Source organism: Sphaerodactylus townsendi, unplaced genomic scaffold, assembly GCF_021028975.2.
Source record: "Sphaerodactylus townsendi isolate TG3544 unplaced genomic scaffold, MPM_Stown_v2.3 scaffold_18, whole genome shotgun sequence".
NCBI classification, from domain to species: Eukaryota; Metazoa; Chordata; class Lepidosauria; order Squamata; family Sphaerodactylidae; genus Sphaerodactylus; species Sphaerodactylus townsendi.
In genome coordinates this window covers 2,272,588-2,300,391 of record NW_025950341.1, presented here as the reverse complement: position 1 = coordinate 2,300,391, position 27,804 = coordinate 2,272,588, and the positions used below count along the sequence as shown (strand labels likewise).

General features: G+C 43.3%; 1 protein-coding gene across 1 annotated transcript in view; it reads right to left on the bottom strand.

Annotated features, from left to right (window-relative positions):
• The window catches only part of EDEM3 (ER degradation enhancing alpha-mannosidase like protein 3), a 48,889-nt gene extending 25,685 nt beyond the window's left edge, over nt 1–23,204 (bottom strand). The window contains 7 exon segments of the mRNA XM_048482512.1: nt 1,722–1,856; nt 3,133–3,286; nt 3,958–4,070; nt 6,452–6,491; nt 7,757–7,857; nt 12,153–12,198; nt 22,883–23,204. Of these exon segments, the coding sequence (XP_048338469.1) occupies nt 1,722–1,856; nt 3,133–3,286; nt 3,958–4,070; nt 6,452–6,491; nt 7,757–7,857; nt 12,153–12,198; nt 22,883–23,046 (753 nt within the window). The 5' untranslated portion in view covers nt 23,047–23,204.
• Nucleotides 23,205–27,804: the final 4,600 nt, after the last annotated feature.

Sequence of the window (27,804 nt, the reverse complement as noted above, 5' to 3'; positions counted from 1 at the left end):
AGTCAGAGTCTCAGCTTCACTACCCAACTTGCAACCCATTCTTGTCTGAGCCGGTCGTGAGTGCCAGGGAAGCAGTACAGCTCTTGGCCAGGCTCCTCCCAATGGTGGGAAAAGAAGAGAGGCACCATATTCCTCATGCCAGGCTATCTGCACCCAGATCGAAACTGAGCCCCTGAATGAACAAGCAGGCTCAGATGCACCCAGCAGCATAGCAAAAGACAGAGGGCTTTCCTGAATATGATGTCTCTCAGACCTCAGAACATTTGACTGGTCTTTGGGGCTGTCAGGGGTGAGAACATCCTGTCAGGCAGGCACTTCTTCCCCCGCTCCCCCTGTTGGGAACTTGAGCCCAGAGCTGTGGGGCTGAGCTCTCAGGGCTGTGTCAGCACTTGGTGAGAATGAGTGGAAACAGGGCGAGTGCTTGTGCTTTCCTGCACAGGCTCGCTTGCCTGGCTCCCGGAAGATCTTCCAGGCCCCTCCCAGGTTCCTGTTGGGAACATGAGCCTCGAGCTGCAGGTCTGGGCTGGCTGGGCTGTGGCTTGGCTAGCCACAGTGGCACTTGGCGAGAGTGAGGAGGATTCTGCACAGGCCATGGCAGCAGCAGGGCGCTGGTGTACATGACACTGGTGCCAGCCTGGGGCCGCTTGCACACGTGCGTGTGGGCAGCCATGAAGCTGCCGCAGCCTGTGGCAGTGCCTCTGCATGAGGTGCACTGCTTTAAAAAAAACACCTTACCTCCTCGTCCCTGCGTAGCTCCGTCAGAATGAGGGGATGCGCCCCCGTGGCTCTGGAAACAGCCCGGAGGTTGGAGGGCAGGAAACATGTCTTCTCGTCCCAACGGAGCTATGCAGGGATGAGGAGGTACGTTTTTTTTTTTAAGCTGTGCGCCGGAAAAAAGCGCCTTCCTCCTGGTGCCATTCGCTCAGTACTGGGTGGACGACAATGCTTTCCAAATGACTCGCTAGTTTAGTGAGTCAACTAAACACCATTTGGAGGGGAAAAGAGCAGCACTGACTCAATTTGGAGGCAGCAGCAGTGGGAAGTTCCCCCTCCAAATGGTGTTTTTACTGGGTCGACACCGGTTATTTCAGCCTGTGCAGAATCCGCCCAAGTGGGAACAGGGCGAGCACTTGTGCTTTCCCGTGTTGGCTCACTTGCCTGGCTCCTGGAAGAGCTGTCAAAAGGCAGAAAACTTGCTGGGGGAATGTTTCGGAAAGGGCAGGCTGCAATTCAGCAGAAATGAAACTGACGTGATGTAAGGTGGGGAGATCAGGTGGCAGGGCAGGAAAAATAAATCAGTTTTGATCCCATGGGCTTCCCATGGCAACAAGTTCAAGTTCAACAAGATCTTGGGAAAAGATCGCGATTTTAGCGGTTTTTGAAAAACCTGGGATGAGGGAAAAATCGTGGGACAAACCCGCTTTAGGATTGGGAACCGTGAGAACTTCTTGGCTAAACCGGGATATTTCCCTTGGACCATGTGGAATCAACCCAGGAGGGATAATTTCCAGAACATCTGAAAGCACAATGCTTCCAAGTATATTTCGAGCATGTAATTAATTGAACTCTTCTCTTCTCATGAGAACTCTTCTCATACAGCAAATTATTCATTACCGTTCCAGCAACTGATATGCCAAAACCGAAATTAATTGGATGCAAACACACTCCACTAATAAAGTTTCAAGTTACACATGTAATAATTAATAGGGCTTTTAGCAAACCTCGAATACTGATGCTCCTGTGAAGCGGCTCAGAGCAGCAAACTCCAGGATCAAGGTACCCGCACAAGCTGTACACGTGTCAGTCTCGGTTCCCGTTCGAGCCTCTGGACTCCTTATGCCAAATTTTAAGTTAATCTATGGAGGAAAGCAGGCAAAACTGACTTTACTATCATAGTGGAGTGGGTTTTTAAAAAAATCTGTGACCCAAAGCAAGTAAGAACCACACATGAACCCACAGCTCTCTCCTAAGTTCTCACTTCAATGCCAAAGCAGCAGGGAATTGAGCTTTACAAAAAAGCTGGCCATGGAGCATCAAACCTTCAATTTCAGAGGAAACTCTGGCAAGCAGCCTGCACTGCATAATGCACTCAGGCAGAGTTTTAGGATAAAGATCCCCCAAAGTTACTACTAACAGGCACAAAAGCTGAGAAGTAGTTTAATAAGCAAATATATGAAACCACAAACACCGCTAAACATAGGGTAATTTATTCACGTTAGAAGCAAAAATACCATGCGGACAGTGGTGGGATTCAAATAATTTAACAACTGGTTGTTTACAAGCACCATTTTAACAACCGGTTCTGCCGAAGTGGTGCGAACCTGCTGAATCCCACTACTGCACATGGAATGCCACAAGTTAATGTACAAAATAAGTGTCAGCTCACCCTTCCAACAGGGCATTAATCAATGTATCTAATGCTCAACATACCAGATCCTTAAATCCAAGACTGGAGCTACATATTCCATTTATTCAAGGTCTTGCCCTCACCCCAATCCTAAATGGTCTGACAATGACTCAGGTTGCTCACAGGAGGTATAGAATGTTGAGGGTAGTTGTGAGAAAAGGGAGAATTGGCCTCTCAAGCCCGAGCGCAGGATTCCCGGAGTGTGACAGCTGTGTATCTCTAACGCCAGATTCTTCCATAAAGGATGGGGGAGGGGGAATATAGGTTTGGATCATAAGCGGCGCGAGAAGGAAGCAACTTCATTCCCCCGCACAGCAGCCTCTTTTGCCCTCTGAAATCATGCTTGTTGGGTTAACAAATCTCAGAGAATAGTGCTGGGGGGGGGGTGTCAAATGGGAGTCTGCAGCAGGATAAGGGAAGAAGCAAAAAAAAATCATCTTTCCCTTCTACAGACAGAAAGCTGTTCTCTCAGAGATGCCCCTGTTGTGCCAACATAAAGGGACATTAGGAACCAATTTGGAGCCACATTATCAACTTCCATTTTATCTAGTCCTAAATCTCAGCAGTCTGCGCTACAGAATAGCGGTGCTGAATTCCTAAGGTTCAAGATCAGTGGATCAGGAAGCTACCATTTATCCCCACAGCTCAGCAGTCTTTAATGAGTATGCTACAGAGGTCAGTTTTCAACTCCATCCCTGCTCTTATCTCCAACTCGTTATACTTACTCTTGGATATGGCAGTCCACTAGTGGTGTTAAAAGCTGGCAAGAGCTTGTAGCCCAATTGCTTTGCCATGCGCAGAAGTTCCCCGTTGTACCACTGCATGTCTTCGCCCTTTTCTTTCAGCATGATGGCTACCGAGTGCCCACCTAGAAGCCCTCTAAGGCAACGAAAGAAAATATGTTTCAGGAATTACATTGAATTTATGAAAATATGGAGCTCAAACCTGGAAACACGTAAAGACAGGTACAGATGTAAGGCTGACCACTGTTGAGGTATCAGGAGCCTCCACCTTTTAACTGGGGTTTAACCAGGGTTGACAGTGACTAGACACAACTCTGTACCATGAAAAAAGGATGGACTCTGGAGATATCAGAAGCCAGGATTTGATTTTCTGTGGTTGGGGCTTCAATAAAAGCATGGCAAATGCCCCCCACCCTCACAATTTAGTAGACTCAGAATTATGCAAAACAGTAGATACTACACAAAACAATGAAAATGTGCATAAAACTGCTTTGTCCCATGATTTACACAGATCAAAGAATAAGGATTACCATAAATTGTATGGTTTCCATTACTCTTAAATTCTAGCAGAACAAGCATCATATTTGCACAAAAGGAAGATAACCCTGATGTAAGATACCCTCAAACAAAGATTACCAGTACACTCAAAGTTTTTAAAAAATATATTACTGTACATACTCTATGCAAATGTATGACAACCCCCTCCTTCTGGACAGCTAACTCAGCCTTCCTTGCAGGAAAATATAGTACATTTAATCTCAAACTAGACCAACTGCGGTACATTTTTTTCTTCTGGCACAAACTCACCCAAGAACTCTTATGTTTGTCTCGAACACTGATACTACTATGTCATTGTCCAAATTAACATCTCTGATCACTTTTTTAACAGCATCCTCAAACTCTTTGGTTTTGTTCAATACCTGCAGCACACACACAAACAAAAAAACCCCTCATTAAGCAATGAGTTTTCCTTCTGTGAAACTGATCTGCTGCAGAAATCATCACAGGTTTCAAATTTTTATCGTATCAAAATTCAATAATTTCAAAACATGCAGGGCAGTATTTGTTAATAAATAAGAGACCGTGTGGTGCAGCAGATTTTTAGCCTACATTATGCCAAATACCAAGTCCTATACAGCAAGTATTGATGGGTAATGATATTCACCAGGGAATGCCACAGCTGGCCATGAGTTCTGGAAACTCAAGAGAGGAAACCTTCAAGCGTATTGTGACAGAATTTACACTGTTTTGATTAGCGAATATACAGGAGTTGTGGGATCCCCAATCACATTTCTTACAAAGGGAATTCCTTTACTGAGTCAAGCCTGGACAATATGCTACTGGCCAGGGAAAGAGAGAGGCAAGAAAAAGTTACTTGAATGCCTGCATGCTGTTAATCATTAATTTAAAAAAGGGAAAAAATCTTTCAAAGATTATACCATACTCTAATCCCACACCAAGCATGTAATCTGTTATTCACAAAGTCTGGAATCTTTTCTAAGGGAGTAAAACATTTTCAAGATGCCAAGTTGAATTTTCACAGGCATCTGGTAACCAACCCTCTCTTTAAGATATACTAGAATGACATCAAGCTCATCTGTATTATATTACGTTTCCAGTTCTGATGTTTCCAACATCCACTGAGGGAGGACTTGAAATGTTCAGTTTCAGTAAACAAAATGGTTAGCAATATGGTTGACAGTTCACATTCTGCAAAAAAAAATTATGCCAGTTTGCCCTATAATCCTTCTTTTCACGGGCTTCATCTAAAACCTCACACCCAACGGAAGGAGGAGTTGTAAGGGGTCAGAATGAAAGGGAGAAGCTCACTGGGAGCAAACCCCAGAAGACAGGGGGCCTAGGGGCAGAGAAAGGAATGGGGTGATGTACATGAATGCGAATGGTTAGCATTAGAAGACAGAAACAGCCCAGAAGGAGTCACCCGGTCTTGCCTTTCAGGATCACATAAGGGAGAATTCTGTTAACTCTTCCTTATACTATCATTTCAGCATTTGATCTGGCAGTACCAATGGAACAAAAGGAGCAATGGACTAATGATGTGAAGCACTGCACTTCACAACCTTTATTTGAACTGATTAGCAGATTCTTTGGCTGTAGACTTCTAATTTCCAAAACAGTGTGTTATGTAAAAGCTATCTAGTCTTCATGCCTCATTACCAGTTCTGTCATGAAGATTCTTCTATCGGATGCACATGAAGTTCCCCACAATATGTACTCTATCAGAATACATGGCACACCAATGAAACAAATAGCGCCTCTGGAGCCCTTTCAGGTTGGGAAATTGACATAGGAAAGCACATATTTGAAATAATTGGTGTACCCAGACAAGTTGTGAGAACTGTGCAACAAGTGGTTAAGCTGCAAGACTGAGCATTTCCTGATGATTACCAAACCTCCCACTTTAATGTATATGTAAAGGTCAGAATGCTCAAAGTTCTACCACATCAGGTTGCCCCCAGTCGGGTTAATAAGCGAGTTGGCTTAAACATCTTGCATAAAATGCACATTGAGAGCCCTGAGCATGCCAAGGCTTTTCCATTATTTTCTACCAGTAGGGAACAGTGGGCACCAAGAACTCACTGAAGTCTACTTCCAGGAGTGAACAGGTTGGCACACTAAGAATGGAAGAACTGAGCTGATCAAGCAAGAACAGGCATCTGGTAAAATCTCCACGCAGTTAGTTCCAGATATTAAGTCAGCAACTTGGCTGGTTCACAATGCCACTCACTGCCCAACCCATTTTTGGCAGTCTGGCGATGCCACCACAAGCATGGGCTTGGGTGCAAAATGGATGAATGTCAAAAAACAGCCACACATATGTCACACCACATGCCAGACTCCGCACACAAAGTGTCAACAGCTCCCACTAGGCAATCCCAGTTTGGCGAGGGGGGGAAAGGAGCAGTGGGGAGGGGAAAGGGAAGAAAACCAAAAACAAGGGAGGAAGTCAGATCTAAAGCAATAGGAGTGGCACGAGGCTCCAATTTGAGAATGCTGGGAGCACAAAAATGTAGACAACTGAGCGGAGGAACGAGGCAGGTCAGATTCAAGGGTAATTAGTCTTGGATCCAGAACTGTAACCTGCTCTTAAAGTAAGAAGCTTCTTTGAAGTAGCAGCACAGGTAAACAGTAAAGTGCAAAATCAGTTAAGGGTGCCTTTTCCCCTAAAGCCAACAATGGTTATAAAGTTTTTTGTTAAGCAAGATCACTGTAAATTATACTCAAACATTCAACAGATCAAACAAAATAGATAAAGAGTGGAAGCCCAAGCAGTACCTACCACAAGAGTGTCCAAAGTATCAATCAGTGTTAGGGAAAACCTGAGTAAGACAAAACAGAGCAAATTAAAATTTTATTTATTTTTCTTATTGCTTCCCTGAGATGTAAATATCTTGAAATAGAGTGACATGGTCAATGTTTATTTTACCAGTCTTAGGAACACCGTTATTAATGAAGGGGCTGCAATTCTACTCATAAGAACACCGTTATTAATGAAGAGGCTTGTGAGCCAAAAGATCCACATGAATGGAAGGGACCTGGGCTCACAAGACCAAAGCCTTCTTTGCAGTTACCACAGCCAAAGATGCAAAGAAGTATCTGTCCTTCTTATGGCCCATTAATTGCAATTAAAATGAAAACATGTTTTGTAGAAGAAAGTAACATTTCCTCAATTTGGGATATACATTTCCTTGGTTCCCCTGACTCACTGAGTTCAGTCAAAGCTTACTGGACCATTAGGTATGAACAAGTCCTGTGCAGAAAATACCTATGACTTATTCCAGCCACTCGGCAACACAGCCAGATGCTTCTCACTGTGCCAACACGATAGACTCCCATTTATCTTAAGGAGTGTGGGCATGCACATGTGTGAGCGCATGTCACTTCTTCATTGGTTTTACATAAGGAGGGGTGTGGAAACAACTGACAAAGACCTTTAACATCAGTCATGTCCTATATGAATAAATGACTACGCAAACAGGCCCTGCTGATGCAATTCCTCCATGACTAAAGAAAGGAAGACAAATCACACAAGCAGGGATCACTCATCTAGGTCTCTCTGCTGGCTGAAGGTTCAAAAACCTGATAGGGGAGGCGCCATATGCCTGTACCTGACTTCCACACTAACTATATGTATACCTTTATGTGCTGGGGGCAGTGTATGAGCTGGAGCTTATCTGATGCTATTTTAGAAATAATATAATAATTCAGCTCCTATTTGCTGTGAGCAGCCGGCTCTGCACTGTGAACAGCAACTAGTGAACTTCATCTTGCAAACAGCTTCGTGGCATTCTATTAGTTCACTTGCCAACCGTTCACCTGAGTTAATCATACATTGTCAAAAGGGCAAATGAGTTTATGAATGGCAATTTTCAAGCTGGATCTAATCGCCAGATAATGGAACATGTTCTCCCACTTTAACATTAACTCGACTGACTTCAATGGTTATTCATCCAGCAAGTATATTTAGGACAACTTCTAAATCTACAGCATCTAAATCTACAGCATCTAGATCTATAGCACTAGATGCGTGAAAGAATAAAGTTTTGTGGACTTCATACAAAATGAATCAATCTAAAGCACTAACTTTCCCAAAGCATCATCCACATCCCCACGGCTTGGTTCTTGACCCCGAATTCTTCCACGGCAAGTTAAAGGCATGAGTTCATCAGCTGGGTAGGCATGTTCCTATAAAATGGGGGGGGGGGGGGAAGTAATACAGAAGAGCATAAATGAAAGACGACTAATAGGGTGTAGGCATGACTTTCATCCATTGTGGGAATTGGCTTCTCCAGGAAGCAAAGCCGTAGAATGTTCCACACTCCTTCACCTGACTGAAGTAACATTTACTAGCCAAATGGTAATAAAATGTGTCCGGATTTGTGGGGAGGGGAGAAAAAGAGGGAGAACCAGACATCAAAATAAAAATAAAAGGAAAAAAATAGTTTGCAAAATCAAAGCAAGATACTGCGAGTGAGTGTGTTAGCAGCAGCTCAGCAGGGTGAGATGCTCCTTATCTACACTGCACACACCTATATATCACTCTACTGTGCCCTGCCTCCACACATTTCCTCTGAGACCCCTCCCCTCCCAGGGTCTGTATATCTGTTCTTATTGCGGCAGTTACTAGAAAATAGACTGCAAAACCTTCACAGCATCAACACTCAGCCTCGCAAGAGGCAGGATGGCATTGCTTTGCGTAACACTGGCAAGCCTCATTTCTTAAAGCGGACATGCCTCAGTGAAGGCTGAAGAAAGTACAGTGACATGCACAGGACTACAAATGAGTAATGAGAAGGACTCCAATGACGGCACAGTTTGACTGTGCAGTTATTCCAGTCTATGGATTTCAGTGGCCTGGGCTGGAGTAACTCTACACAGGATTGTGCTGGAAGAGTGATTGCCTGTTTCCTGGGAAAACATAAGGAAGGGGGGGGTGTGGCTCACTGGCAGAGCATCTGCTTGGCATGCAGAACATACTAGGTTCAATCCCCAGCCTGTCCAGATAAAAGGATCTGGTCACAGGTGATCTGGAAGACCACAACTTCATTTGTGTTCCAACACCCCACTTCATTGTTCTGGGTTAGACTACCTGTTTCCTCTGCTTGCCAATTGTACACAGCCCCGACCCAAAGGTTGTTTACTGAGCAAAAGGCAAGAGAAAGGACTGAGATCACCAGCCGTTCCTAGTGGTGGATCTAACAGCCGCTTGAATAATCTGTCTCTTTAGTACCACTGACACCCAACTTACAGCTGTGCAGGTTATGACCAAATAAGCAGCTCATCTATTTATTTTTTTTAGTTACTGGCAAGAAATAACATGCACAGGAGAACATAAATGGATACCTCACAGCAATCCCAGGTGGGGGTTTAAGGCAAGTGATTAAGCTGAGATGGTTTGCCACAACCTTTCTCTGCAGTTTTCCTTGGAAGTCTCCCTTCCAAGTACTGACCCTGCTCAGCTTCTGAGATTTGACAAGATCAGGCTATGCTATACTACCCCATTATATCCCTTGCGAATACAGAAACTTTATTTGTCAAGCAACATGTCTCCTAACAAAAATTCACAGTAGCAAGCTTCCAAAAAATTATCCGTTCACAGCAGCCTTTACGTCAGCCTTAAGAAACTGACGTTAAACACTTCTCAAGTGTCCAAAATCAACAAACAGAGATGTGCCATTTGTTGACATAATGCCCAGCGTACGTGGCAAACAAATATCCTTTCACCTTTAAAGCCTCCAAGGCATTCTAAAAACCCTGATAACCCAAACACTCCATGCCACGAACACAAGTAAGAAAGCCAGTTCCCGACTTTTTACAATCACATCTTTATTCTACGTATTAATTCCAATATACAAAAAGAGGCTTCCTGCACAATACAAGATCCACCTTAAATGTGCCAGAGAACTTTGTCTAACATTCTATACAAAATGGACGTTAACCTGAGTCCAGATTCAAACGCTGCATTAAGGCATTTTCACAAATTATATTCTATACTTTGGAGCCAATTCCAAGATCCAAAGAAAAGCACACAGCGCCATATGAACAGTATGTGTGCACATAATGCCCTTGTTGAACAAGTAGCTTAAGTAGCAGGCCCACACATAAGTATTTAATAGGACAAAATAGGTGCTTTATACACAACATATATACTGACTATTTTGCAGGAAATGGTAATCATCTGTATGCTTCTGTTCATTGGTAATTGTGTTGCTAAATGCTTTAGGTGCTCAAAGCACTTTGGACACTTTGCCTCAGTAATATTTAAAAATAGTAATATTTATAGGGCTAAGGAAGATCAGCATCACCCTCACAATGCAAAAACAGAAATGACTGTAATTTGCCTAAGGCCACCTAGTGAATTTGTAGGTCTGGCAACATTTGAACCAGGAACTTCACACTCCCGGACATTAATGTTAAGTTTGGAGTTATTTTAATTTACGGAGCAAGGTTCATCAGTGGAATTAGCAGATTTCTCTCTCAGCCACAGTTCCCACCGATAAAAACGATCACCGGCATCGTTACACACACTACATTTACACCCTGGAAGCACTGTTTTTAAAAGCTGACGTTTTCTAAACTTATTATTGAAGGACTTAATGTATGTGAGAATTAAGCGTGTACAAGAATTAAGTGGGTACAAGCCATCTCAAGAGGCAGCTGTTTGCTGTGGGTGAGCAGGTGCAGATTTCATCAGAAAATAAACACAAAAGCCCAGAAGTGAACACACTAAGTCAAGCTCACGAAGGATCTCTGTATTCTCTGGCCCTGATGTCGGATCAAACAATGGTTTGCATTAACCAGAGCTTAATGCCCCAACATTCGAAGCAATCACAGCTAAAGCTGTCTGCCTTCTTTCATTGCTAATCCAGCCACCTCCAACAGCAGCCGCCGGTTCCAAGATACAAAGCACAAACGCTCAGCACCAACGTGAACGGTACACATGTACACAATGTGTTCGTTGGGCAAGCAGCTGAGATAGAGGCTGTGAGTACTTATAAAAGCAGCCATGCATGGTTACTCAAAAAACAAATTCCACCGAGCTGTCTGGAACTTACTCCTAAATAAGGGTGAACATGACTGCAGCCTCAGTTTCACCTGTGAGCTTAATTTCCAGCCAGGTTGCAGAACACAAGCAATCACCACAATGTTAACCTAAAGATCTTAGTAGGCAGTTTCCTGCCCCCTGCTCTTAATTTTTATTATTATCATCTAGATATCTAATAGCCATGTGAGGATCTTATCTGAAGATACCTAAATCTGTGGACCACACGGACAGAACAGGGTCTTTTCTCCAAACTTGGGGGAACTCTCTGGATTGCAGAAAAACCCTAACGCTACTAAAGGGGGGAGGTTACCAAAACCCCCAAAATGGTACAGTTGACTGCAAAAGCACAGACATTGAGGAAGTCAATGACGAGACTGCCAGCAGCTTCTAAAGCCCCTTGGCCAAGATTTGGACTGGTGTGGAAGAAGAGTCTTGGCTCACCCCCACCTCAGGGGGGTTGGAGTAGGTGTTGTGGCTTCCCACACCGGAAGAACAACAACTATGGCAGAACACGCCATAGCAGTACTTTCCAACCACAAAGCTCAGGCAAGTGGAGGAGGAGGAGATGAGGAAGCCACTGCTGCCTCCAACTGCCCCCTTCTAATGATGCAACCAGAAATCTCCCCAAGGCTCCCAGCAGACAATGCTCCTCCCCTGGGGGGGGGGGGCAGGCAGGCAGGAGAGGGACAGCAGCCAGCAGTGCTGTCATCAACCCGTATAGAGCAGCAGAGAGAACAAATGTTGGTCTGAGTGTCTGGGTTAGAAAGAGGCTGGAAGAGGGAATGGCAAAGGGGAACGTGTGAGGAGACAGAAGGCCAGGGGGCATGAGTGACAGGAAAGGGGAGAGAGGAAGAAGGAAAGGCAGGACGAATGGGAGGCCTCTTCCCTGCAAATTCTTTGTGGTTCCTGACTTGGACATTTTAATAGCACTATTCAGAATTTCAGACTTTAATAGCACTATTCAGAATTTCAAATCTGAGGATTCTTGAATATAGTGACTGGAGCTATGGACAGACAACACAGATCTTTCCACAAACGTGAACAATACCCCAGGTTTGCAAAAAAAATGAAACCTAAAATAAATGAAAGGAAGAAAAAGAGAAAGAAAGAGAAAAAGAATGAATTAATCTGTTAGGAGATTTGCAGTGAAACCTATAAATGCAGATCGCCTGTATTCAATAGCTTTTGGTTAATTAAATCAAACACTGTCAGAAACGTAAATACTATTTTTTAAAAATCATTGGAACTAGCTTCCAAGTACATGTCTTTAGGATCAGAATATATGATACCTATCAGAGTACTCACATTTACACTCAGAAACATCTCATTACTCACATTCTGTTCACAGTGTACATTCTGTAAAAGACTCCCAGAACAGTAATTAAATCTGATAGCCAGTTTAAGATTTGAAATTAAATATGATCAGGTTTCTTACCATGTAATTACTATAGGCATGATCAAACATTTCCAAAACTTGACTCCTGTGAAAAACACACAAAAAACACAGTGTAATTTAGGGGCCGATTTAGATTATCTCTGTCAGATTAAAATACACATTTAAGTACATACTTGGAAATCAACATAGCCAATGATAATTTGGCTAGTTAAACATATTAAAGAAAGGTTACCGGAAAAAGTTCATGGCATTAGTGGATTTCAGAAAGAGTCAGACAATACTACCTGTACCTACAAAAGCTGGCAAAGGAGAATCCAGCACAGATTAATTCTTTAAGATTTGTTTTGATACTGGCAAGACAAGAGAGCTATCTAGCAAATGACAGATACTGTATACAAGACTCGGGCAGAGTGGGAAATGTACGCACAGACTTGACATGCTAATGTGACTTGCATCCATCGTTGGTTCACCACCCAAGCAAATGCTTAAGGTACCAAAGCAGAAGGTAGCAGGCATGACTTGTGCCTACTGTCACTGCCCAGCTCCAGCAGAGATACTCTGTGTACTTGTGCCACTGCCAACTGGAGCCAGTGTACAGGAGAAGGTGTAGTCCACACACCTGTACTGCTGGAGGTGGGGGTCATGCCTTCTCTGGTGCCACAATCTCACCATATGGGACAATGCTGCATGTTTCCACAATGTAGAGCAAATTTAGAAATGTCTGCACTCTTGAGTTCCCTGGTGGCAGAAATAATCTCCCAACTTTGCTCACACAACTAGAATTCCTCATGTTGCACAAGTTCAACTCTACACAGTTGGCAAAAAACGGGGTGACCCCCCCCCCCCACAAATGGTGTGGACCACTGTCAAAGGCACCATTTCTCAACTCAGTCTTTGCTCGAATTCTGATAGTGAGAGAGGCGGCTGGGTGGCCCCTATCACCGGGGTTAATGTAGGACCACAAAACCATCAGGCTGGCTTTCTATTTTTCAGAAGGCTTGCAATTGACTTACAATGTACCTTGAGAACTCAGTGAAAAAAGCAGATTATATACACAGCAAATAAGAGAAAAAAATTCCCAGAAATGGTCATTGCTTCAAAGGATGCCTGTATCTCACTACTTTTTCTCTCTCCTACAGAAAGTTGCTGGGGGTGAACTATATATGACTGGGGAAGACAGTGGCAAACTACCCCATAAACACAGTCTGCCTAGTACAGGGGTAGGGAACCTGCGGCTCTCCAGATGTTCAAGAACTACAATTCCCATCAGCCCCTACCAGCATGTGGTGGCACATGCTTTGACAGAAGAGCTGATGGGAATTGTAGTTCCTGAACATCTGGAGAGCCGCAGGTTCCCTACCCCTGGCCTAGTAAATGTCATAATGTGTCATCACTCCAGGAGTCGGCAATGACTCAGTGCTTGCCCAGGGGGACTACCTTTACCTTTTTTATAGGGAGTTGTGCCCTAGCTAGATATACTGGGATATCTTGCTGTAGCTTTACAACCACATGTGATGAATCAATGAATGAAGATGCTGCATTATTTGTTCAAGCCCGATGGTGTGATGCATATGGCATATTCATGCCAACACTCCAGAACTCCACCGTGCTTTAAGCTTCCCTAAGCTTTCATGGACACCTCTACCTTTATTCCAATCTGCTTTCTTAACAACAAACATGAAGCAGATCTGCTGTAGGCATGATAATTCTGATATGCAGAATATGAAGACATTCTTCCTCTGCAAGCATTTCCTTTCTATTATTTCATGATGCTGGCAGGGGATCATGGGAACTGTAGTCCATAACATCTGGAGGGGCACAAGTTTGACACCTGTGTATTATTTGAATCATCATCCACCATCTTCAAACCTTTCAAAGTTAAATCCTTTTTTTGTTTTTTATTGAAATCTTAATTATTAAAGTAAACTGCACCCCTTTGTTTAGTATGAGACTGGATGCTAAAGCTTTAACATGACCTCTGTGTTCCTCATTTTTGAATAATTAAAATTAGTCCATTCAAGATTACTCCATTAATAATTGGATTGATTATTAATAATAGTCCATTAATAATAGTCCATGAATAATTAAGATTAGTCCATTCAAGCTTATAGTGTAACAAGAAAATTTATGAACTACCAGCACTATTCAATTAACAGATATAATCTGAATTAGCCTGCAGAATAAGGGATAAAATTAGTTACTTTTATCAGCACTCATCTAAATTCACTGATAGGAACTGAAAGGGAGACTGCAAGATATGAGCACTATTCTGACAGAGCGACTGCAAGAGATTCCCAAACACGTGGTACGGCACAGTGACAACCAGGCAGCCTACAGTCCAAGTTCTTTCATATTGTCATCGAGTTACCAGATAGAAGGAAACACCTCAGTGTGTGGACATTGCACACAAACGTACATGCAACTTTAGACACCAACCACAAACATATGATGGACCTGACTGGACCAGGTGGTTTCACAGATGCATGTATGCTTATTTGCTGTCAACACATACCATATTTGCTATGCCACCACAGCTGCATGGTAGCATTCTCCCCTGGGGATCATCTTTTAAGCCGCCCACTTCACCCTCACTTAGCCTGCCCCCACCTTGCAAACAGGGCACGATAATAATGGCCTATTTTACATGTTGTCCCTATTTCTTAAAATGACCCTTTATTGTCTAGTACCCAGTAAAACTGCTTATTTCAAGATTCAAAAAGAAGAAAAATGGAAAGACAGATATAATGAGTCATTATATATCACTTATTGAATCCACAAATTGATACTGTAAGAAATCCTATGGCTACGAGGCAGCACATGGACCTCTCCTGTTCTATGCACACAGAGTTTGTTTATTTTATTTTGGAAAACCCAGTTTTTTTTTTTTCAGCAATGGAAAATCTTCGCCATCTTTAACAGACCTACATACTCTCTAACTTTTTATTACTTATGATGTCTAGGAGTATGAGGATTCCAACAAGAGCATCTGCAACAAGCATTTATCCAGCCCCCAATGAATATAGAAAAACTATAATCTTGTGGGTGTTCATGGCACTCCACTCAGTACAACAAATAAAACAGAACATACCGCCACATACCTTCTTTTATTACTTGATTTAAATCATTTAGGTTTAAGTATGTTGCTTTCCATTACTGGTCTGTTAATATGTATTGGCATCTAAAATCCATTAGCTACCAACAGTGTGCCAATTTAAAAAGTAACTGAATTCTGCTCCCAATGGAAAATATTATCAAGCACTACTTAAGTTACATGCATGAAATGTTGCCAGCTATTCTGTGTAACCACTCATGGAAATATCTAACACAAAAGCTCATATCCTATAAAATTTAAACTGCTGAGTTGTATCCAATAGCTCTTCCAGTGAACACAAAACTCTTTAAGTTAACAGATTGACATCTTAGAATCCAACGCTTTGATCTCTTGTTGATACTAGCAAGAAATAATTGTTTTTGAATTTCCAGCACACACTCAGGACGTGAGGATCACGTACCATAAAGTTCAAAAGTAATTTATCAGGAGAAACAAGAAGTTACACATAAGCATACAAGTGAATATATACGATTTTCTAAGATACTCATGTCCTTCAAACATTACCAAGCCTCTCATTTGTATAACTTAAGGTAACTTAATGAAGAATAGTATTGGAATGGTACTTGGAACTCAAGATTGGGAATTATATATACATTCCCAATCGAAGCTAGTATGAATGAAGAACTTCTTCAATACCACATAAATTCAATATGAGTGTATAAAAAGCAATCAAGTTGATCAGAGGGGGGGGGGTTGGGGGGGAGAAGAAGACAAGGAAGAGGAAGAGGAGTAGTTTGGATTTATACCCCACCTTTCTCTCCTGTAAGGAGACTCAAGGTGACTTACAAGATCCTTTCCCTTCCTCTCCCCACAACAGACACCTTGTGAGGTAGGTGGGACTGAGAGAGTTCCGAAGGTCACCCAGCAGGAATGTAGGAGTGTGTAAACCCACCAGGTTCACCAGATAAGCCTCTGCCACTCAGGTGGAGGAGTGGGAAATCAAACCCAGTTCTCCAGATTAGAATCCACCTGCTCTTAACCACTATACCACGCTGTAGACTAACAGAGGTGGACATATATTCAATAGTGAACACTAAACTGTTATTTTTGGATGCAGAACCACATCATCAGCCTTACATCTTGAGACATACATCAGTCAATGAATCTGACCCAGTTATAAATTTCAGAAATATTAGCACAAGTCAAGCCAACAGCTACTGGGTACTTAGGTTTCTAGCTCACCTACTTTTGTTGAAAAGCAAGATGCCCGCTAAAAGACAGATGTAGACAAAAATACCATTAGCTAGTTGTGTAACAGACTTCCCTCTGTGATACACCTCTGAAGATGTCAGCCACAAATGCACGCGACACGTTAAAAACAAGATCTACCAGACCACAGCCACACAGCCCGGAAAACCCACAACAACCATTAGCTAGAGTTGGCTTAACCCCAATCAATGAAAGTAAATAGCACAGGGGTAGGGAACCTGCAGCTCGAGAGCATGCTGACTCTTCTGCCCACTATATGCGGCTCCTTGAGCCGAACCCGCGAGCTTCATCCTTGCCTGCCCTGCAGGTGGCAGGAACGAAGCGCACCAACTGCCCATGGCCCGGCTGGAGCTGCGCCAGCGGGCTTCCGCCCAGCCCTCATTGAAGTGGGGCGGGCACTCCTGGCGGCCGGCGAGGCCGAGCAGCCAGCTTCATCCTTGCCATGCGAACTGGCAGGGCAGGCGCACCAACTGCCATGGCGGCTGGGCTGCGCCAGCGGGCTTCCCCTCTTGCCGCCTCATTGAGCCAGGCGGGCATTCGGCGGCGGGGTTCCGAGCAGCCAGCTTCATCACTTGCCGTACCACGGAGTCAGCAGGCGAGCGCTGTGCCAGCGTCGGCTGGAGCCCGCACTCGCGGGCTTCCCCTCGCCCACCCGTTGGAGTGGGGTGGGTGCTTTCACGGCCCGGCGGTGAGCCGCCAGCTTCGGCCTTGCCCGCCTGCAGGCAGCAGGGTGGGTGCATGAAATTGCCGGTGGCGGCTGGAGCCGCACCGCTGAGCTTCCCTCGCCTGCCCTGTTTGGCCGGGGTGGGGCTTTCCGACAGTCGGCAAGGCTGAGCTGCTGGCCCCATCCTTGCCCGCCCTGCAGGCAGTAGGGCGGGCGCATCCATGCGCTTCTCAGAATGAGTGGAGTAAAGGTAAAAAAACCCAATATATACAGTGTTATCTTTATTTTAAATGTCAAAAATTATTTGCGGCTCCAAGTGTTTTCTTTTCCCGTGGAAAACGGGTCCAAATGGCTCTTTGAGTGTTAAAGGTTCCCTACCCCTGAAATAGCAAAAAATGCCATAGGGAGTATGCTTTCATCTTGGACTACTTTTACCCATTAACACGTGGGCAACTGAATGTTCATAAGCAGTGTCTCGAGGAAATAGATTTGGCATGATGGCAGACTCATGCTGGTCTACAGAACTTTGACAAGACAGCAGAGATTACATCTAGGAAGCATACATTTCCTTGGCACTTCTAAAGATTACAAGTAAAGAGGAAAGGTTCGCATGTAACCTGCAAGATGATTTGTACCTCTACTTTATTTCCTGGTCTGAGTAATGTGTCTCGAGCTTTTCTGGGTTTGAGTAATGTGTCCCAAGTTTCCAAGCATAATTGCTCCTTCAAAAACAAGCAAAACAAGCAAAACAATTCATGTGTCCTCCTTGTCCTCGAAGTATAAGCCTAGTAATTGTACTGGCTAGCAGAGAGACAGAGTTTATGGAAGCCTTAGCGGAAATTGTCTCCAAAGGAAGATCAGAACTATAATTTTTATCATCTGACATGGTCTGAGGCGAGGGGGGGGGGGGCTATAATCCACTTACAGAACAGGGCAGAGAATGAACAAGAAATTCCACACTTATCTTGGAGTGTCCGGCCGCTGATATGGTGCCCCCTACTGCTCTCTATTGCCCCTTGTTTTGGGGCTGTTACATCAGGGTCCCCTCATATTGAGGGGCCCACCGTCCCCCCCCCTCTTTTGGGGGTAGGTTTTAAATTTCGGTTTGGACACCTGTTTATATTATGTATTAATCTGTTTTCGCTGTTTTTAAGTTATTTTATTGATGACATGAGATGGAGCCTATGTATTTATATTGTATGTGTGATTTGCTCCTGCCTGTTGCTGAATTTTGTTGTTCACCGCTCGGAGCCCTTCGGGGATCGGGCGGTATAGAAATTGAAACAATAAATAAATAAATAAATAAATAAATAAATAAATAAATAAATAAATAAATAAATCTAAGGAATTTTTCAAACTATTCTCCTCTCAAATAAAATGAACACAAAAAACTTGTTATGTTCTCAGTAAGGAATGGCCACCTTAGAAAAAAGCAGCTTTCCCTTCCAATTCCTTCTACAATAGTTGTACGGATAGCATTTCTAATTCATGTTAGGTGTTGCAAGAACACGACAAGCAGAAAGACAATTTAATCATTCCAATGCAATATTTTATATAAACGTGGCCTAATTCAGCATCTACTCGAGCAATTTCTGAAGTCCACCCATATGTAACTTTTCTGACGTTCCTTTCCAAATATGAGATGCAGAGCAGTTATTTGCGTTAAAACAAAGATAGAAGAATTAAATTACTTCAGTCAATATAATCCCCAAACGTGGATATCATTACAAAGGACTTTTTAAAAGACTGGTGCTGAAGGACACATGTGAAAAAATTAGAATAATTGTTTGTTATGACAGTATTTCCAAAGCAGCAGGTACCAGCCCAAAAATGAGTTGCCAAGTCTGTGGAAGTAGGTCCCCATCATTTGCAGTTTTATGGATTTGTGTGTCCTCTGCTTTTTACATGTCACAGCATAACAAGTAGAAGAAGAAGAATTGGTTTTTATACTCCATTTTTCTGTATCTTTAACAAGTCTCAAAGCAGCTTATATTTGCCTTCCCTTTCCCTCCCCACAACAGACATCTTGTGAGTAAAATGGGGGTGAGAGAGCTCTGAGTGAACTGTGGCTGGCCCAAGGTCACCCAGCAGGCTTCACATAGAGGAGCAGGAGAAAAAACCTAGTTCAGCACATTAGAACATAAGAACATAAGAGCTAGCCTGCTGGATCAGACCAGAGTCCATCTAGTCCAGCACTCTGCTACTGCTTGAGTACAGGAAGGTGCCCTTGGGAGCTCACAGGATGTGAAAGAAATGACGCTGCCATGGCCTGATCCTGCTGCAGTCACAGAATCAGGAGGAGGATCAAGATTGGTAGCCTTAAATCGACTTCTTCTCCATAAATCTGTCCAAGCCCCTTTTAAAGCTATCCAGGTTAGTGGGCATCACCACCTCCTGTAGCAGCATATTCCAAACACCAATCACACATTGTGTGAGAAGTGTTTCCTTTTATTAGTCTAATCCCGCCCCAGCATTTTCAATGTGTGGCTCCCTAGTTCTAGTATTGTGAGAAAGAGAAAAATGTCTCTCTGTCCAAACTATCCATGCACACAATTTACTGAGCTTCAATCCTTATCCCCCTCAGACGTCTCCTCTCCAAACTAAGATTCCCAAAGCATGCAGCCTCTCCTCATAAGGAAGGTACTCAGTCCCTCAATCATCCCTCGTTGCCCTTCTCTGCACTTTTTCCTATCTCTTCAATATCCTTTTTTTGAGATGTGGCGACCAGAACTGAACACAGTACTCAAGTGCGGTCATACCACTGCTTTATATAAGGGCATGACGAAATCTTTGCAGTTTATTATCAATTCCTTTCTAATGATCCCCAGCATGAGAGTTTGCCTTTTCACGGCTGTACATTGAGTTGACATTCCCATGGAACTATCAACTAAGACCTAAATCCCTTTCCTGGTCTGTGACTGATGCTTGCCTTGACCCTTGTAGCATGTATGTGAGTTGGATTTTTTGCCCTATGTACATCACTTGCTACATTTTGCTACATTGAACTGCATTTGCATTTCTTAGCCCTCACTAATTTATCAAGGTCCGGCAGGAGCTCTTATGATACTTTGTGGTTCTCACCACCCTACATAATTTGTTGCTCTAAATGCAAACTTGGCCACCAAGCTACCACCCTACTTCCCGTCATTTATGAATGGGTTAAAGAGCACTGGTCCCAATCACAGGACCAGGGACACCGCTCCCTACATCTCTCCTTTTGAGTTTGCAGTACACCACTCTTGCTTCCTGTTTCTCAACCGGTTTTTAATCCATAGGAGGTTTACTTTTATTCCTTGATTGCTGAGTTTTTCTCAATAGTCTCTGGTGGGGAACTTTGTCAAAAGCCTTTTGGAAATCCAAGAGCAGACAATGTCCACTGGTTCCCCCCTTATCCACATGCCTGTTTACACCTCAAACAACTCTAGTAAGTTTGTAAGTTGGGATTTACCTCTGCAAAGCCATGCTGACTCTTTCTCAACAGGTCTTGCTTTTCTACATGTTTAATAATTTTATCTTTAATGATAGATTCTACTAATTTACCAGGAACAGATGTCAAACTGACTTGCCTGTAATTTCCTGGGTCCCCCCTAGATCCTTTCTTAAAGATTGGTGTGACATTGGCCATCTTCCAGACTTCAGGGATGGAGGCTGATTTCAGGGATAAGTTGCATATTAAAGTGAAGTGAGAAGATCAGCAATTTCATGCTTGAGCTCTTTAAGAACTCTTGGGTGAATGCAATCTGGGCCAGGGGATTTGGTAGCATTTAGTTAGGCTTTCATGGTTCAGCAAGGGATTCAAACCTAGTTATTCCAGGTATTCATTTGATGCTCTAGCACAGGGGTCCCCAAACTTTTTAAACAGGGGGCCAGTTCACTGTCCCTCAGACTGTTGGAGGGCCGGACTAAAAAAAACTATGTACAAATTCCTCTGCGCAAATAGTTGTAAAATGTTTGATTTCACCTTTCAGCCTTTCTGTCATGGTCTATTTTTAGAACAGTGACCAAAGTATGTCAAGTACAGGGTGGGCTCCAAATATTGTTGGGGAGGCTGTGGAATACCTTCCCCTGTAAAAAAAAGCAGAACTTTCCCAATGAAGCATTCCATCTAACCCAGGATCAGGTATCTTCCTGGGTTCCTTCCTCTAGCAGCTAGCGAAGCGGTAGCCAGCCGGCTGATGCCAATGGGAAGTGGTAGGAACAGAAAACAGAGAGCAACTACATGCCGTGTTAGCCAAGAGGAAGAGGCCCGGAGCAGAGGCGTTGCCACATGTAAGGTTTCCAACTCTGGGTCAGAAAATGCATGGAGATTTGCGGGTGCCATCATGTAACTGCAATCAACGGCCGTTGGGGCCAGTTCCTCCTCTCCCTCAAGCCCCCACTGCACATGAATGGAGCCATCACTGCCATGCCTGGCGGGCCGGATAAATGCCTTCAGGGGGCCACATTTGGCCCCCGGGCCGTAGTTTGGGGACCCCTGCTCTAGCAGCTAAACCACCCCAGTCACAACACTTGACGTTGTTTAAAATCAGCTATGCCTCTGCAGAAATCTAAACCAAAACCACCCCCATTAATGAAATGGTTGTGTCTGAAGACCTTCTATATGTATAACCTGGCTGAACACATTCCTGAAAAACAGCAAGCCACCTTTTAAAGTGACTGCATAATTGAAACAGTCCATAAGTGCAAACCACCTTTAGACAGATGTTCGGAACATGAAAAATTAAACAGAAATCAGCAAGTCAAAGTCTTCTAGCATGAGGCCTTCCCTGGGACTGTTAACCTGTCATTTCTGAACTGATCAAAAATGAACGGCTCCTCTGACACCGCCTTATCGGTGTTATTTTTAGTTCAGCTTCAGGATGGTTACACTTCCATTTATAGATACTTGATCATATAGGCAACATCCTCAACTCTAAGCGAAGTGGCAAAAGGGTCAGCACCTGCTCCTATATCTTTAAGAGCTCTTTCTATTTTGGAAGTTCTCCCATAATAGAAGGAAAATCCATAAACAGATAAGAGGTTGCCTGTGTGCATCACAGTGAAATACTTCTCAAGAAACAGGCTGTGGCAGAACAGAATATGTCACAGTGTTGATGAATTGGGTTGTGCATTTGCTACTTCTACTGCAATGCCACAAAGCTGTAGATCAGGGGTAGGGAACCTGCGGCTCTCCAGATGTTCAGGAACTACAATTCCCATCAGCCCCTGTCAGCATGGCCCAGTGTGCCATGCTGGCGAAACTGATAATTCCCTCTGGAAAGCCCTCTACTAACAAATCATCTATAGCAAAAGGAAAGAGTCCTAATCTGAAAGAAAGAAAGAAAGAAAGAAAGAAAGAAAGAAAGAAAGAAAGAAAGAAAGAAAGAAAGAAAGAAAGAAAAGAATTGCCTCTAATCAACTAGGCAGGGAAAACTCAGGAACAGCCACTTCTCCCCTCAATCTACAATTAAAAAAACTATATGTGGGTAGCTGAAAAAGAGAATTTCATACACTGATTAATCATCTCTTTATGAGAGTACAGTACCAAAACACAGCAGCCCATTGAGAGACTGAGGTGAGGCAAAGAAAAGGAAGCCCATCTCAATTAAAGACTGAAGAAAGCTTTTTCATCGTTCTGGCTTCATCTGACAGACACCATTAAAGACTGACCAGCCTCAATTATGCTCTGGTTAAGAGGGGGGCTGTCCCCACTCCTTGGAAGTGACAGGGTGACCTCTCAGCCGGAGAGGATAAGGAGGGGGCGAGCAGAGCTGACCACCGACCCCCCCCCCCCCCCCCGCTTACCCGAGGCGGCGCTTCTCCTCCCTGCTCATGGCCTGAGCGGTCGGGGCTGCCACCAGCACCGAAGAAGCGGAGAGCAGGCCCAGCGCCAGCCACTTCCATCCCGCCCAACGGCCTGTCGGGGAGTCGCCGCTCCTTCCCTCCCCACCGGCCAATGCTCCGCTCATGGCGGTCGCTGCTCTGCTAGGCCCGGTCCGGTCCCATCCCTCCTAGCCGAGCCGCGCTGCTTCCGCGACAAGCGAAGGGACCGGCCCTTCTCGCTCTTTTCTCCCTTCCTCTCCGCCGTAGCCAAGGTAACAGAGATCCTCCTGTCTGGCAGCTTCCGGGTTTCCCTTCCGGTAACGTGACTGTCACGATGAACAAGAACCAATAGAAACGAAGGGCTCCTGCCACGTGATAATGCGTCCTACACTCCCGGATACAAGGATTACGTGGAAGGGGTGAAAAAGAACGCGCGCATGCGCACATATGTTTTAAACTGCAGGGACGTGGCTGTCAAATGACAAATGCACGCCTCTCTTGGCTGTCAGCTCAAAGGCTGGGAAGAGTGATCTCTAGTTTGTTTCTTTGTATTTTTATTCTTTTACTATGCTTTAGGATTTGGACTTTTTTTGTTGTTGGTTCTTTTTAACAGTTAGCATAATGAAATTTATGGTTGAGTATTGTATAGCATGACACGATCTATCAACAAAGGCAGGGACTAACCAACTTATGGGCAGGCTTTGGAGTTGTCCAGAATTCTTTATTTTCCTGAATTGTTTCAAGCCAGGATCTTAAGGCCTTGCATTACTTGTGAATCTGAGAATATCCAGGGTTTAAATGGTAGGTTGTCCTTGTGGGAGAAACAACCATAAAATGGAAGAAGTCTTTGAACTAAATAAAAAACAAGTACATGCGGTTTTTTCCCCCGTAGCATCCATCTAAAGAAGAGTTTTGGAGAAAGAAATTTGCATACTGTTTTCTTTTGGTTGGTCCTAAGTTGGCAACCTTCAGGTGACACCTCCAGGTCTCCCACTATCACAGTTGATGGTCAGCCAACCAAGATCAGTTCCCCTGGATAAAATAGCTGCTCTGGAGAATGGTTTGTATGGCATTATACCATGTTGAGGTTCCTCCCTTCCCTAAACCTGACCTTCCTCTGGCTGCACCCCCAAATGTCCTAGTATTTCCCAACTTAAGTGCTGGCAACTGTAGTCCTAAGTTCAGGGCAGACCTGAAATACCAGTTCAGTCATGGACACATTGGCCTCCTTCTCAGGCAAACCCAACAACCAGGTTTCTTGTGGTAGAATACCCTTGTATGCCCATTCTGCCCTGAGCTTTTCAGACTAATGGTGGGGTTCCAAACAGAGAAAGCAAAATACTATACTGTACAGTACTATACAGTAACTAATAATGGACAAAAATGTTACCTGATGGCACTCATCTGCTGCCATGCCTTCTAGCTTTTTAGGAGTTATTTTTCTCAAGGGAATGAGAAAAGCCAAATGATTATAATCTCTGACCAGGGGTCTTCAACCTTGTTGAGCCTGAAGGGACTTTGATAAATTTGAGAGTGGGAGTGCTACTACAGAAGATATGGAAGAGTGGAGGCAGCCACCAAACAGTTGCTACATGGGGAAGAACCAGCTTCTTGATTGGGGAAAGTGGTGCTGTTTGGTTTGGTTTGTTTCCAAAGAAAAGGGAAGTCGCCGAACCAAGAGACTTAAGAAAATATGTGGCTATGGCCAAGTCAAGAATGCCTGGCTGTGAGAGATGTACCTGCTTGGGATAATGTCAAAACTTTGCTCATTGGTCAGCTGATAGCAGGACCAACTCAGGCTTGGGAAATTCCTGGAGATTTCAGGGAGGTGCCTGGGAAGAGCAGAGAACACACTGGAGGTATGATGCCATGAAAGCCACCTTCCAAAGCTTCCATTTCCTCCAAAGGAACTGGTCTCTTTTGTAGATTTGTGGTAATTCTGGAGCCCCAGACCTCACTTGGAGTTTGGCACCTTAGATGAATATCCCAGGTCGCCTTAAGGGTAATTCACATGGTCAAAATAAACGCTCAGTACAGGTTCTTGACCAAACCTGCACAGATTATTTGTAAGGGGAATGCCATTTGTGAATTCTCCCAGTCATGAATTTGATCACCGGCACAAAGCAGTGGCTGAAAAAAAAAATCTCCATTGTCCTAAAAGCTGTTGCTGGAGACATGTGGGTAGGGTCATTACTAACTTGTGGTCCCAGCATTTGCTATGCGGACTATTTTTATGGGGTGTTTGCTGCTGCCTTTCTCAGTTTTCTGCTACACTTGACCTCCACAAACTGGGTACTCATTGTATTAACCTTGGAAGAATGGAAGGTTGAGTCAACCTTGAGTCAGCTACCTAAACCTAATTTCCATCAGGTTCAAGTTCAGGGTTTGAGCAGAGTTTTTGACTGCAATACTGCAGCTTACTGCACTGCACCACAGGGCTCCGTATCTGGTCAATTTATATTTATCACGGGGAGACGCTTAACCACTATGGGTCCAGATGCATTACACTGAGATAGTTTGATTCTAATGTACAATTCAAATCCTGAAAACAGTATAATGATATCTGATTCAAATTTAGTAAAGGCAAGAGTCTCTTTTGCCAAACTGAAGTGTCAACAGAATTAGATTTGGTTCCATGCAAAGAAGCCTAACTATCCTCATTAAATTCATGAAGAGCTGAGTATATAAACCTCAGATGCCTTTAAAGAGACCCAGTGGTGACTTTCATAAAGCTGTAAACCATTATAGGAAGAAGAGTTTGGATTTATACCTCGTTTTTCTCAACCGTCAAGAGCTTACTAACTCCTTCCTTTTCTCTCCCCCACAACAGATATCTTGTGAGGTAGGTGGGACTGAGAGAGTTCTGAAAGAACTGTGACTAGCCGAAGGTCAACCAGCAGGCTTCAAGTATGGGAGTGGAGAAACAAACCTGGTTCTCCAGATTAGAGTCCACTGCTCTTAACCACTACATCATGTCGGCTTGCAATTGAAATGTATTTCATACAATAGTATTCAGACCATTTCTGAAGATATTGTTAATGAGGAAGATGTAATACATGAACCACTAAGCCTTTCCTGATAAGCAACCAAGCAGCCATTCTCCAATCAAGCCATCTGAAAAGGTACTGATTAGTTAGTTCACATATTACACCCTCCAAATGAATACAAATGTGGATAAATTCATAAGTGGACATATTTCTTGATGCCATCATTTTGAACACGTGAACTACTCCAACCAGTGTGCAATTCTCATCCACAAACATGGGAACTTTTATAGCATGACCTCTCTAGAAATGATATAATCAGAAAGCATTCCCTGTAACTACTACATAAGCTTCCAAATACATACATAACATGTGATAATGATATTTTATTTTGGCATAAGCAAGTGAGAACTGTAAAGCACATTACATTGTGTTTCACACTTTCTCTGTTCAGTTAGGTAGTAAAGCAGGTAAAATATGTACATTAAATATCCCCATTAAATCTAAACAGTGGAAAATATGTCTAAGATTTTTGGAACAAATTAACTGAATTTTACATTCTACATGAAAATATATGAATGGTAATTTCAAACAAATACTGAAATACTGGAACAATGTCTGAAAATATATGTTATTTTGAGACGTTTATGAAGATTTTTGCTACAGTATCACGTTACTGACTGTCCATTTAGAAAATTAAAGAGAAGTATTCTGAAAAGTCAGGTTCCAAAACAAAAGCAAAATATCACAAGTTAAAATTATCTTGTTAGTAATTTTCTGTATAATCCTTTGGAATTATTTGCACATTTTAGTGTACATTTTTCTTCAGGCAGTTGGCAACCTTATCCATTAGTACACTGTCTATTAATTTTTATTGGTCTCCAGATAAGAAACAGTAAACTGGGACAGAGCCTCAGAAAGTGATTTTTAATTGGCTGAAAGGGCTGGCTGGAAAGCATAAAAGACTGGACAGTTTGGACACAGATAATTTCTTTGGAGTTGCCAGATGCCTGGAGGAAAAAAATACCCTGTTCCTTTAAGAAAGGTTTAATAGGATGTTATTTAACAGGTGATGCTATTCACTTCGATGCTATGAAAAGCTCCATCTATTATTTGCACACATTAAGGGATGGGACATTTTTCTCCCAAGTCTTTTGGGAATCCTAGCATTTGTTGAAAGAGAAGGCTGTAGAAGAAATGTTAAAGACTAGTAGTACTGAAAGGAAGGCAGAAGATGGAGAAAAAATGAGCTAAGGAAATAGTTGAGTTTTCAGGAAGCAGCAACTGGCAGCGTCATCCTTGGCATATTTATTCAGTCCTAAGTGTGCAGAAGTCAGTGGGTCCTGCTCCCTTGCAAGTGTGCCTAGTATTGCAATCCTTGATACCCTACCTCGTGGATCTTCAGTGAACCGTTCTGATCAGGTAGAAGACACCAGAACTGGTGCCTTTTCTTCAAGATATAGAACAATCAAGAACAATCACCAGAAGAAAGACCAGAAAAATACAAACAAGGCCTTTATGAGTGCTGACTTGGGGTGGAAGCTAGAGTATGGAAAATGAGCTGATTGATCAAGATGGGGGAATAGCACAGAGATTACCATTTCCCATAGGTACAGTAATGTTGAAATCAACAACTATGCATACCTGTGTAATCAACATCCAGGGAAATAACTATATTCTGCTTTTAATGGTTCCTAAATAAATCTTTTTCATATTTTGGTTCCTGTTACACCTTGGATTCAGTGTCGATTTATCCCATGTCTATAAATGAGCTACCACAGTATAAAAAGTGTGCTTTAAAAAGAGGAGTAAATGATGGCTGTAGTAAATAGGATTAAATAATGAACAGGTAATTTGTGTGTGTGTGTGTGTAAATCGCCATCAAGTTGCAGCTGACATGGCAACCCCACAGGATTTTCA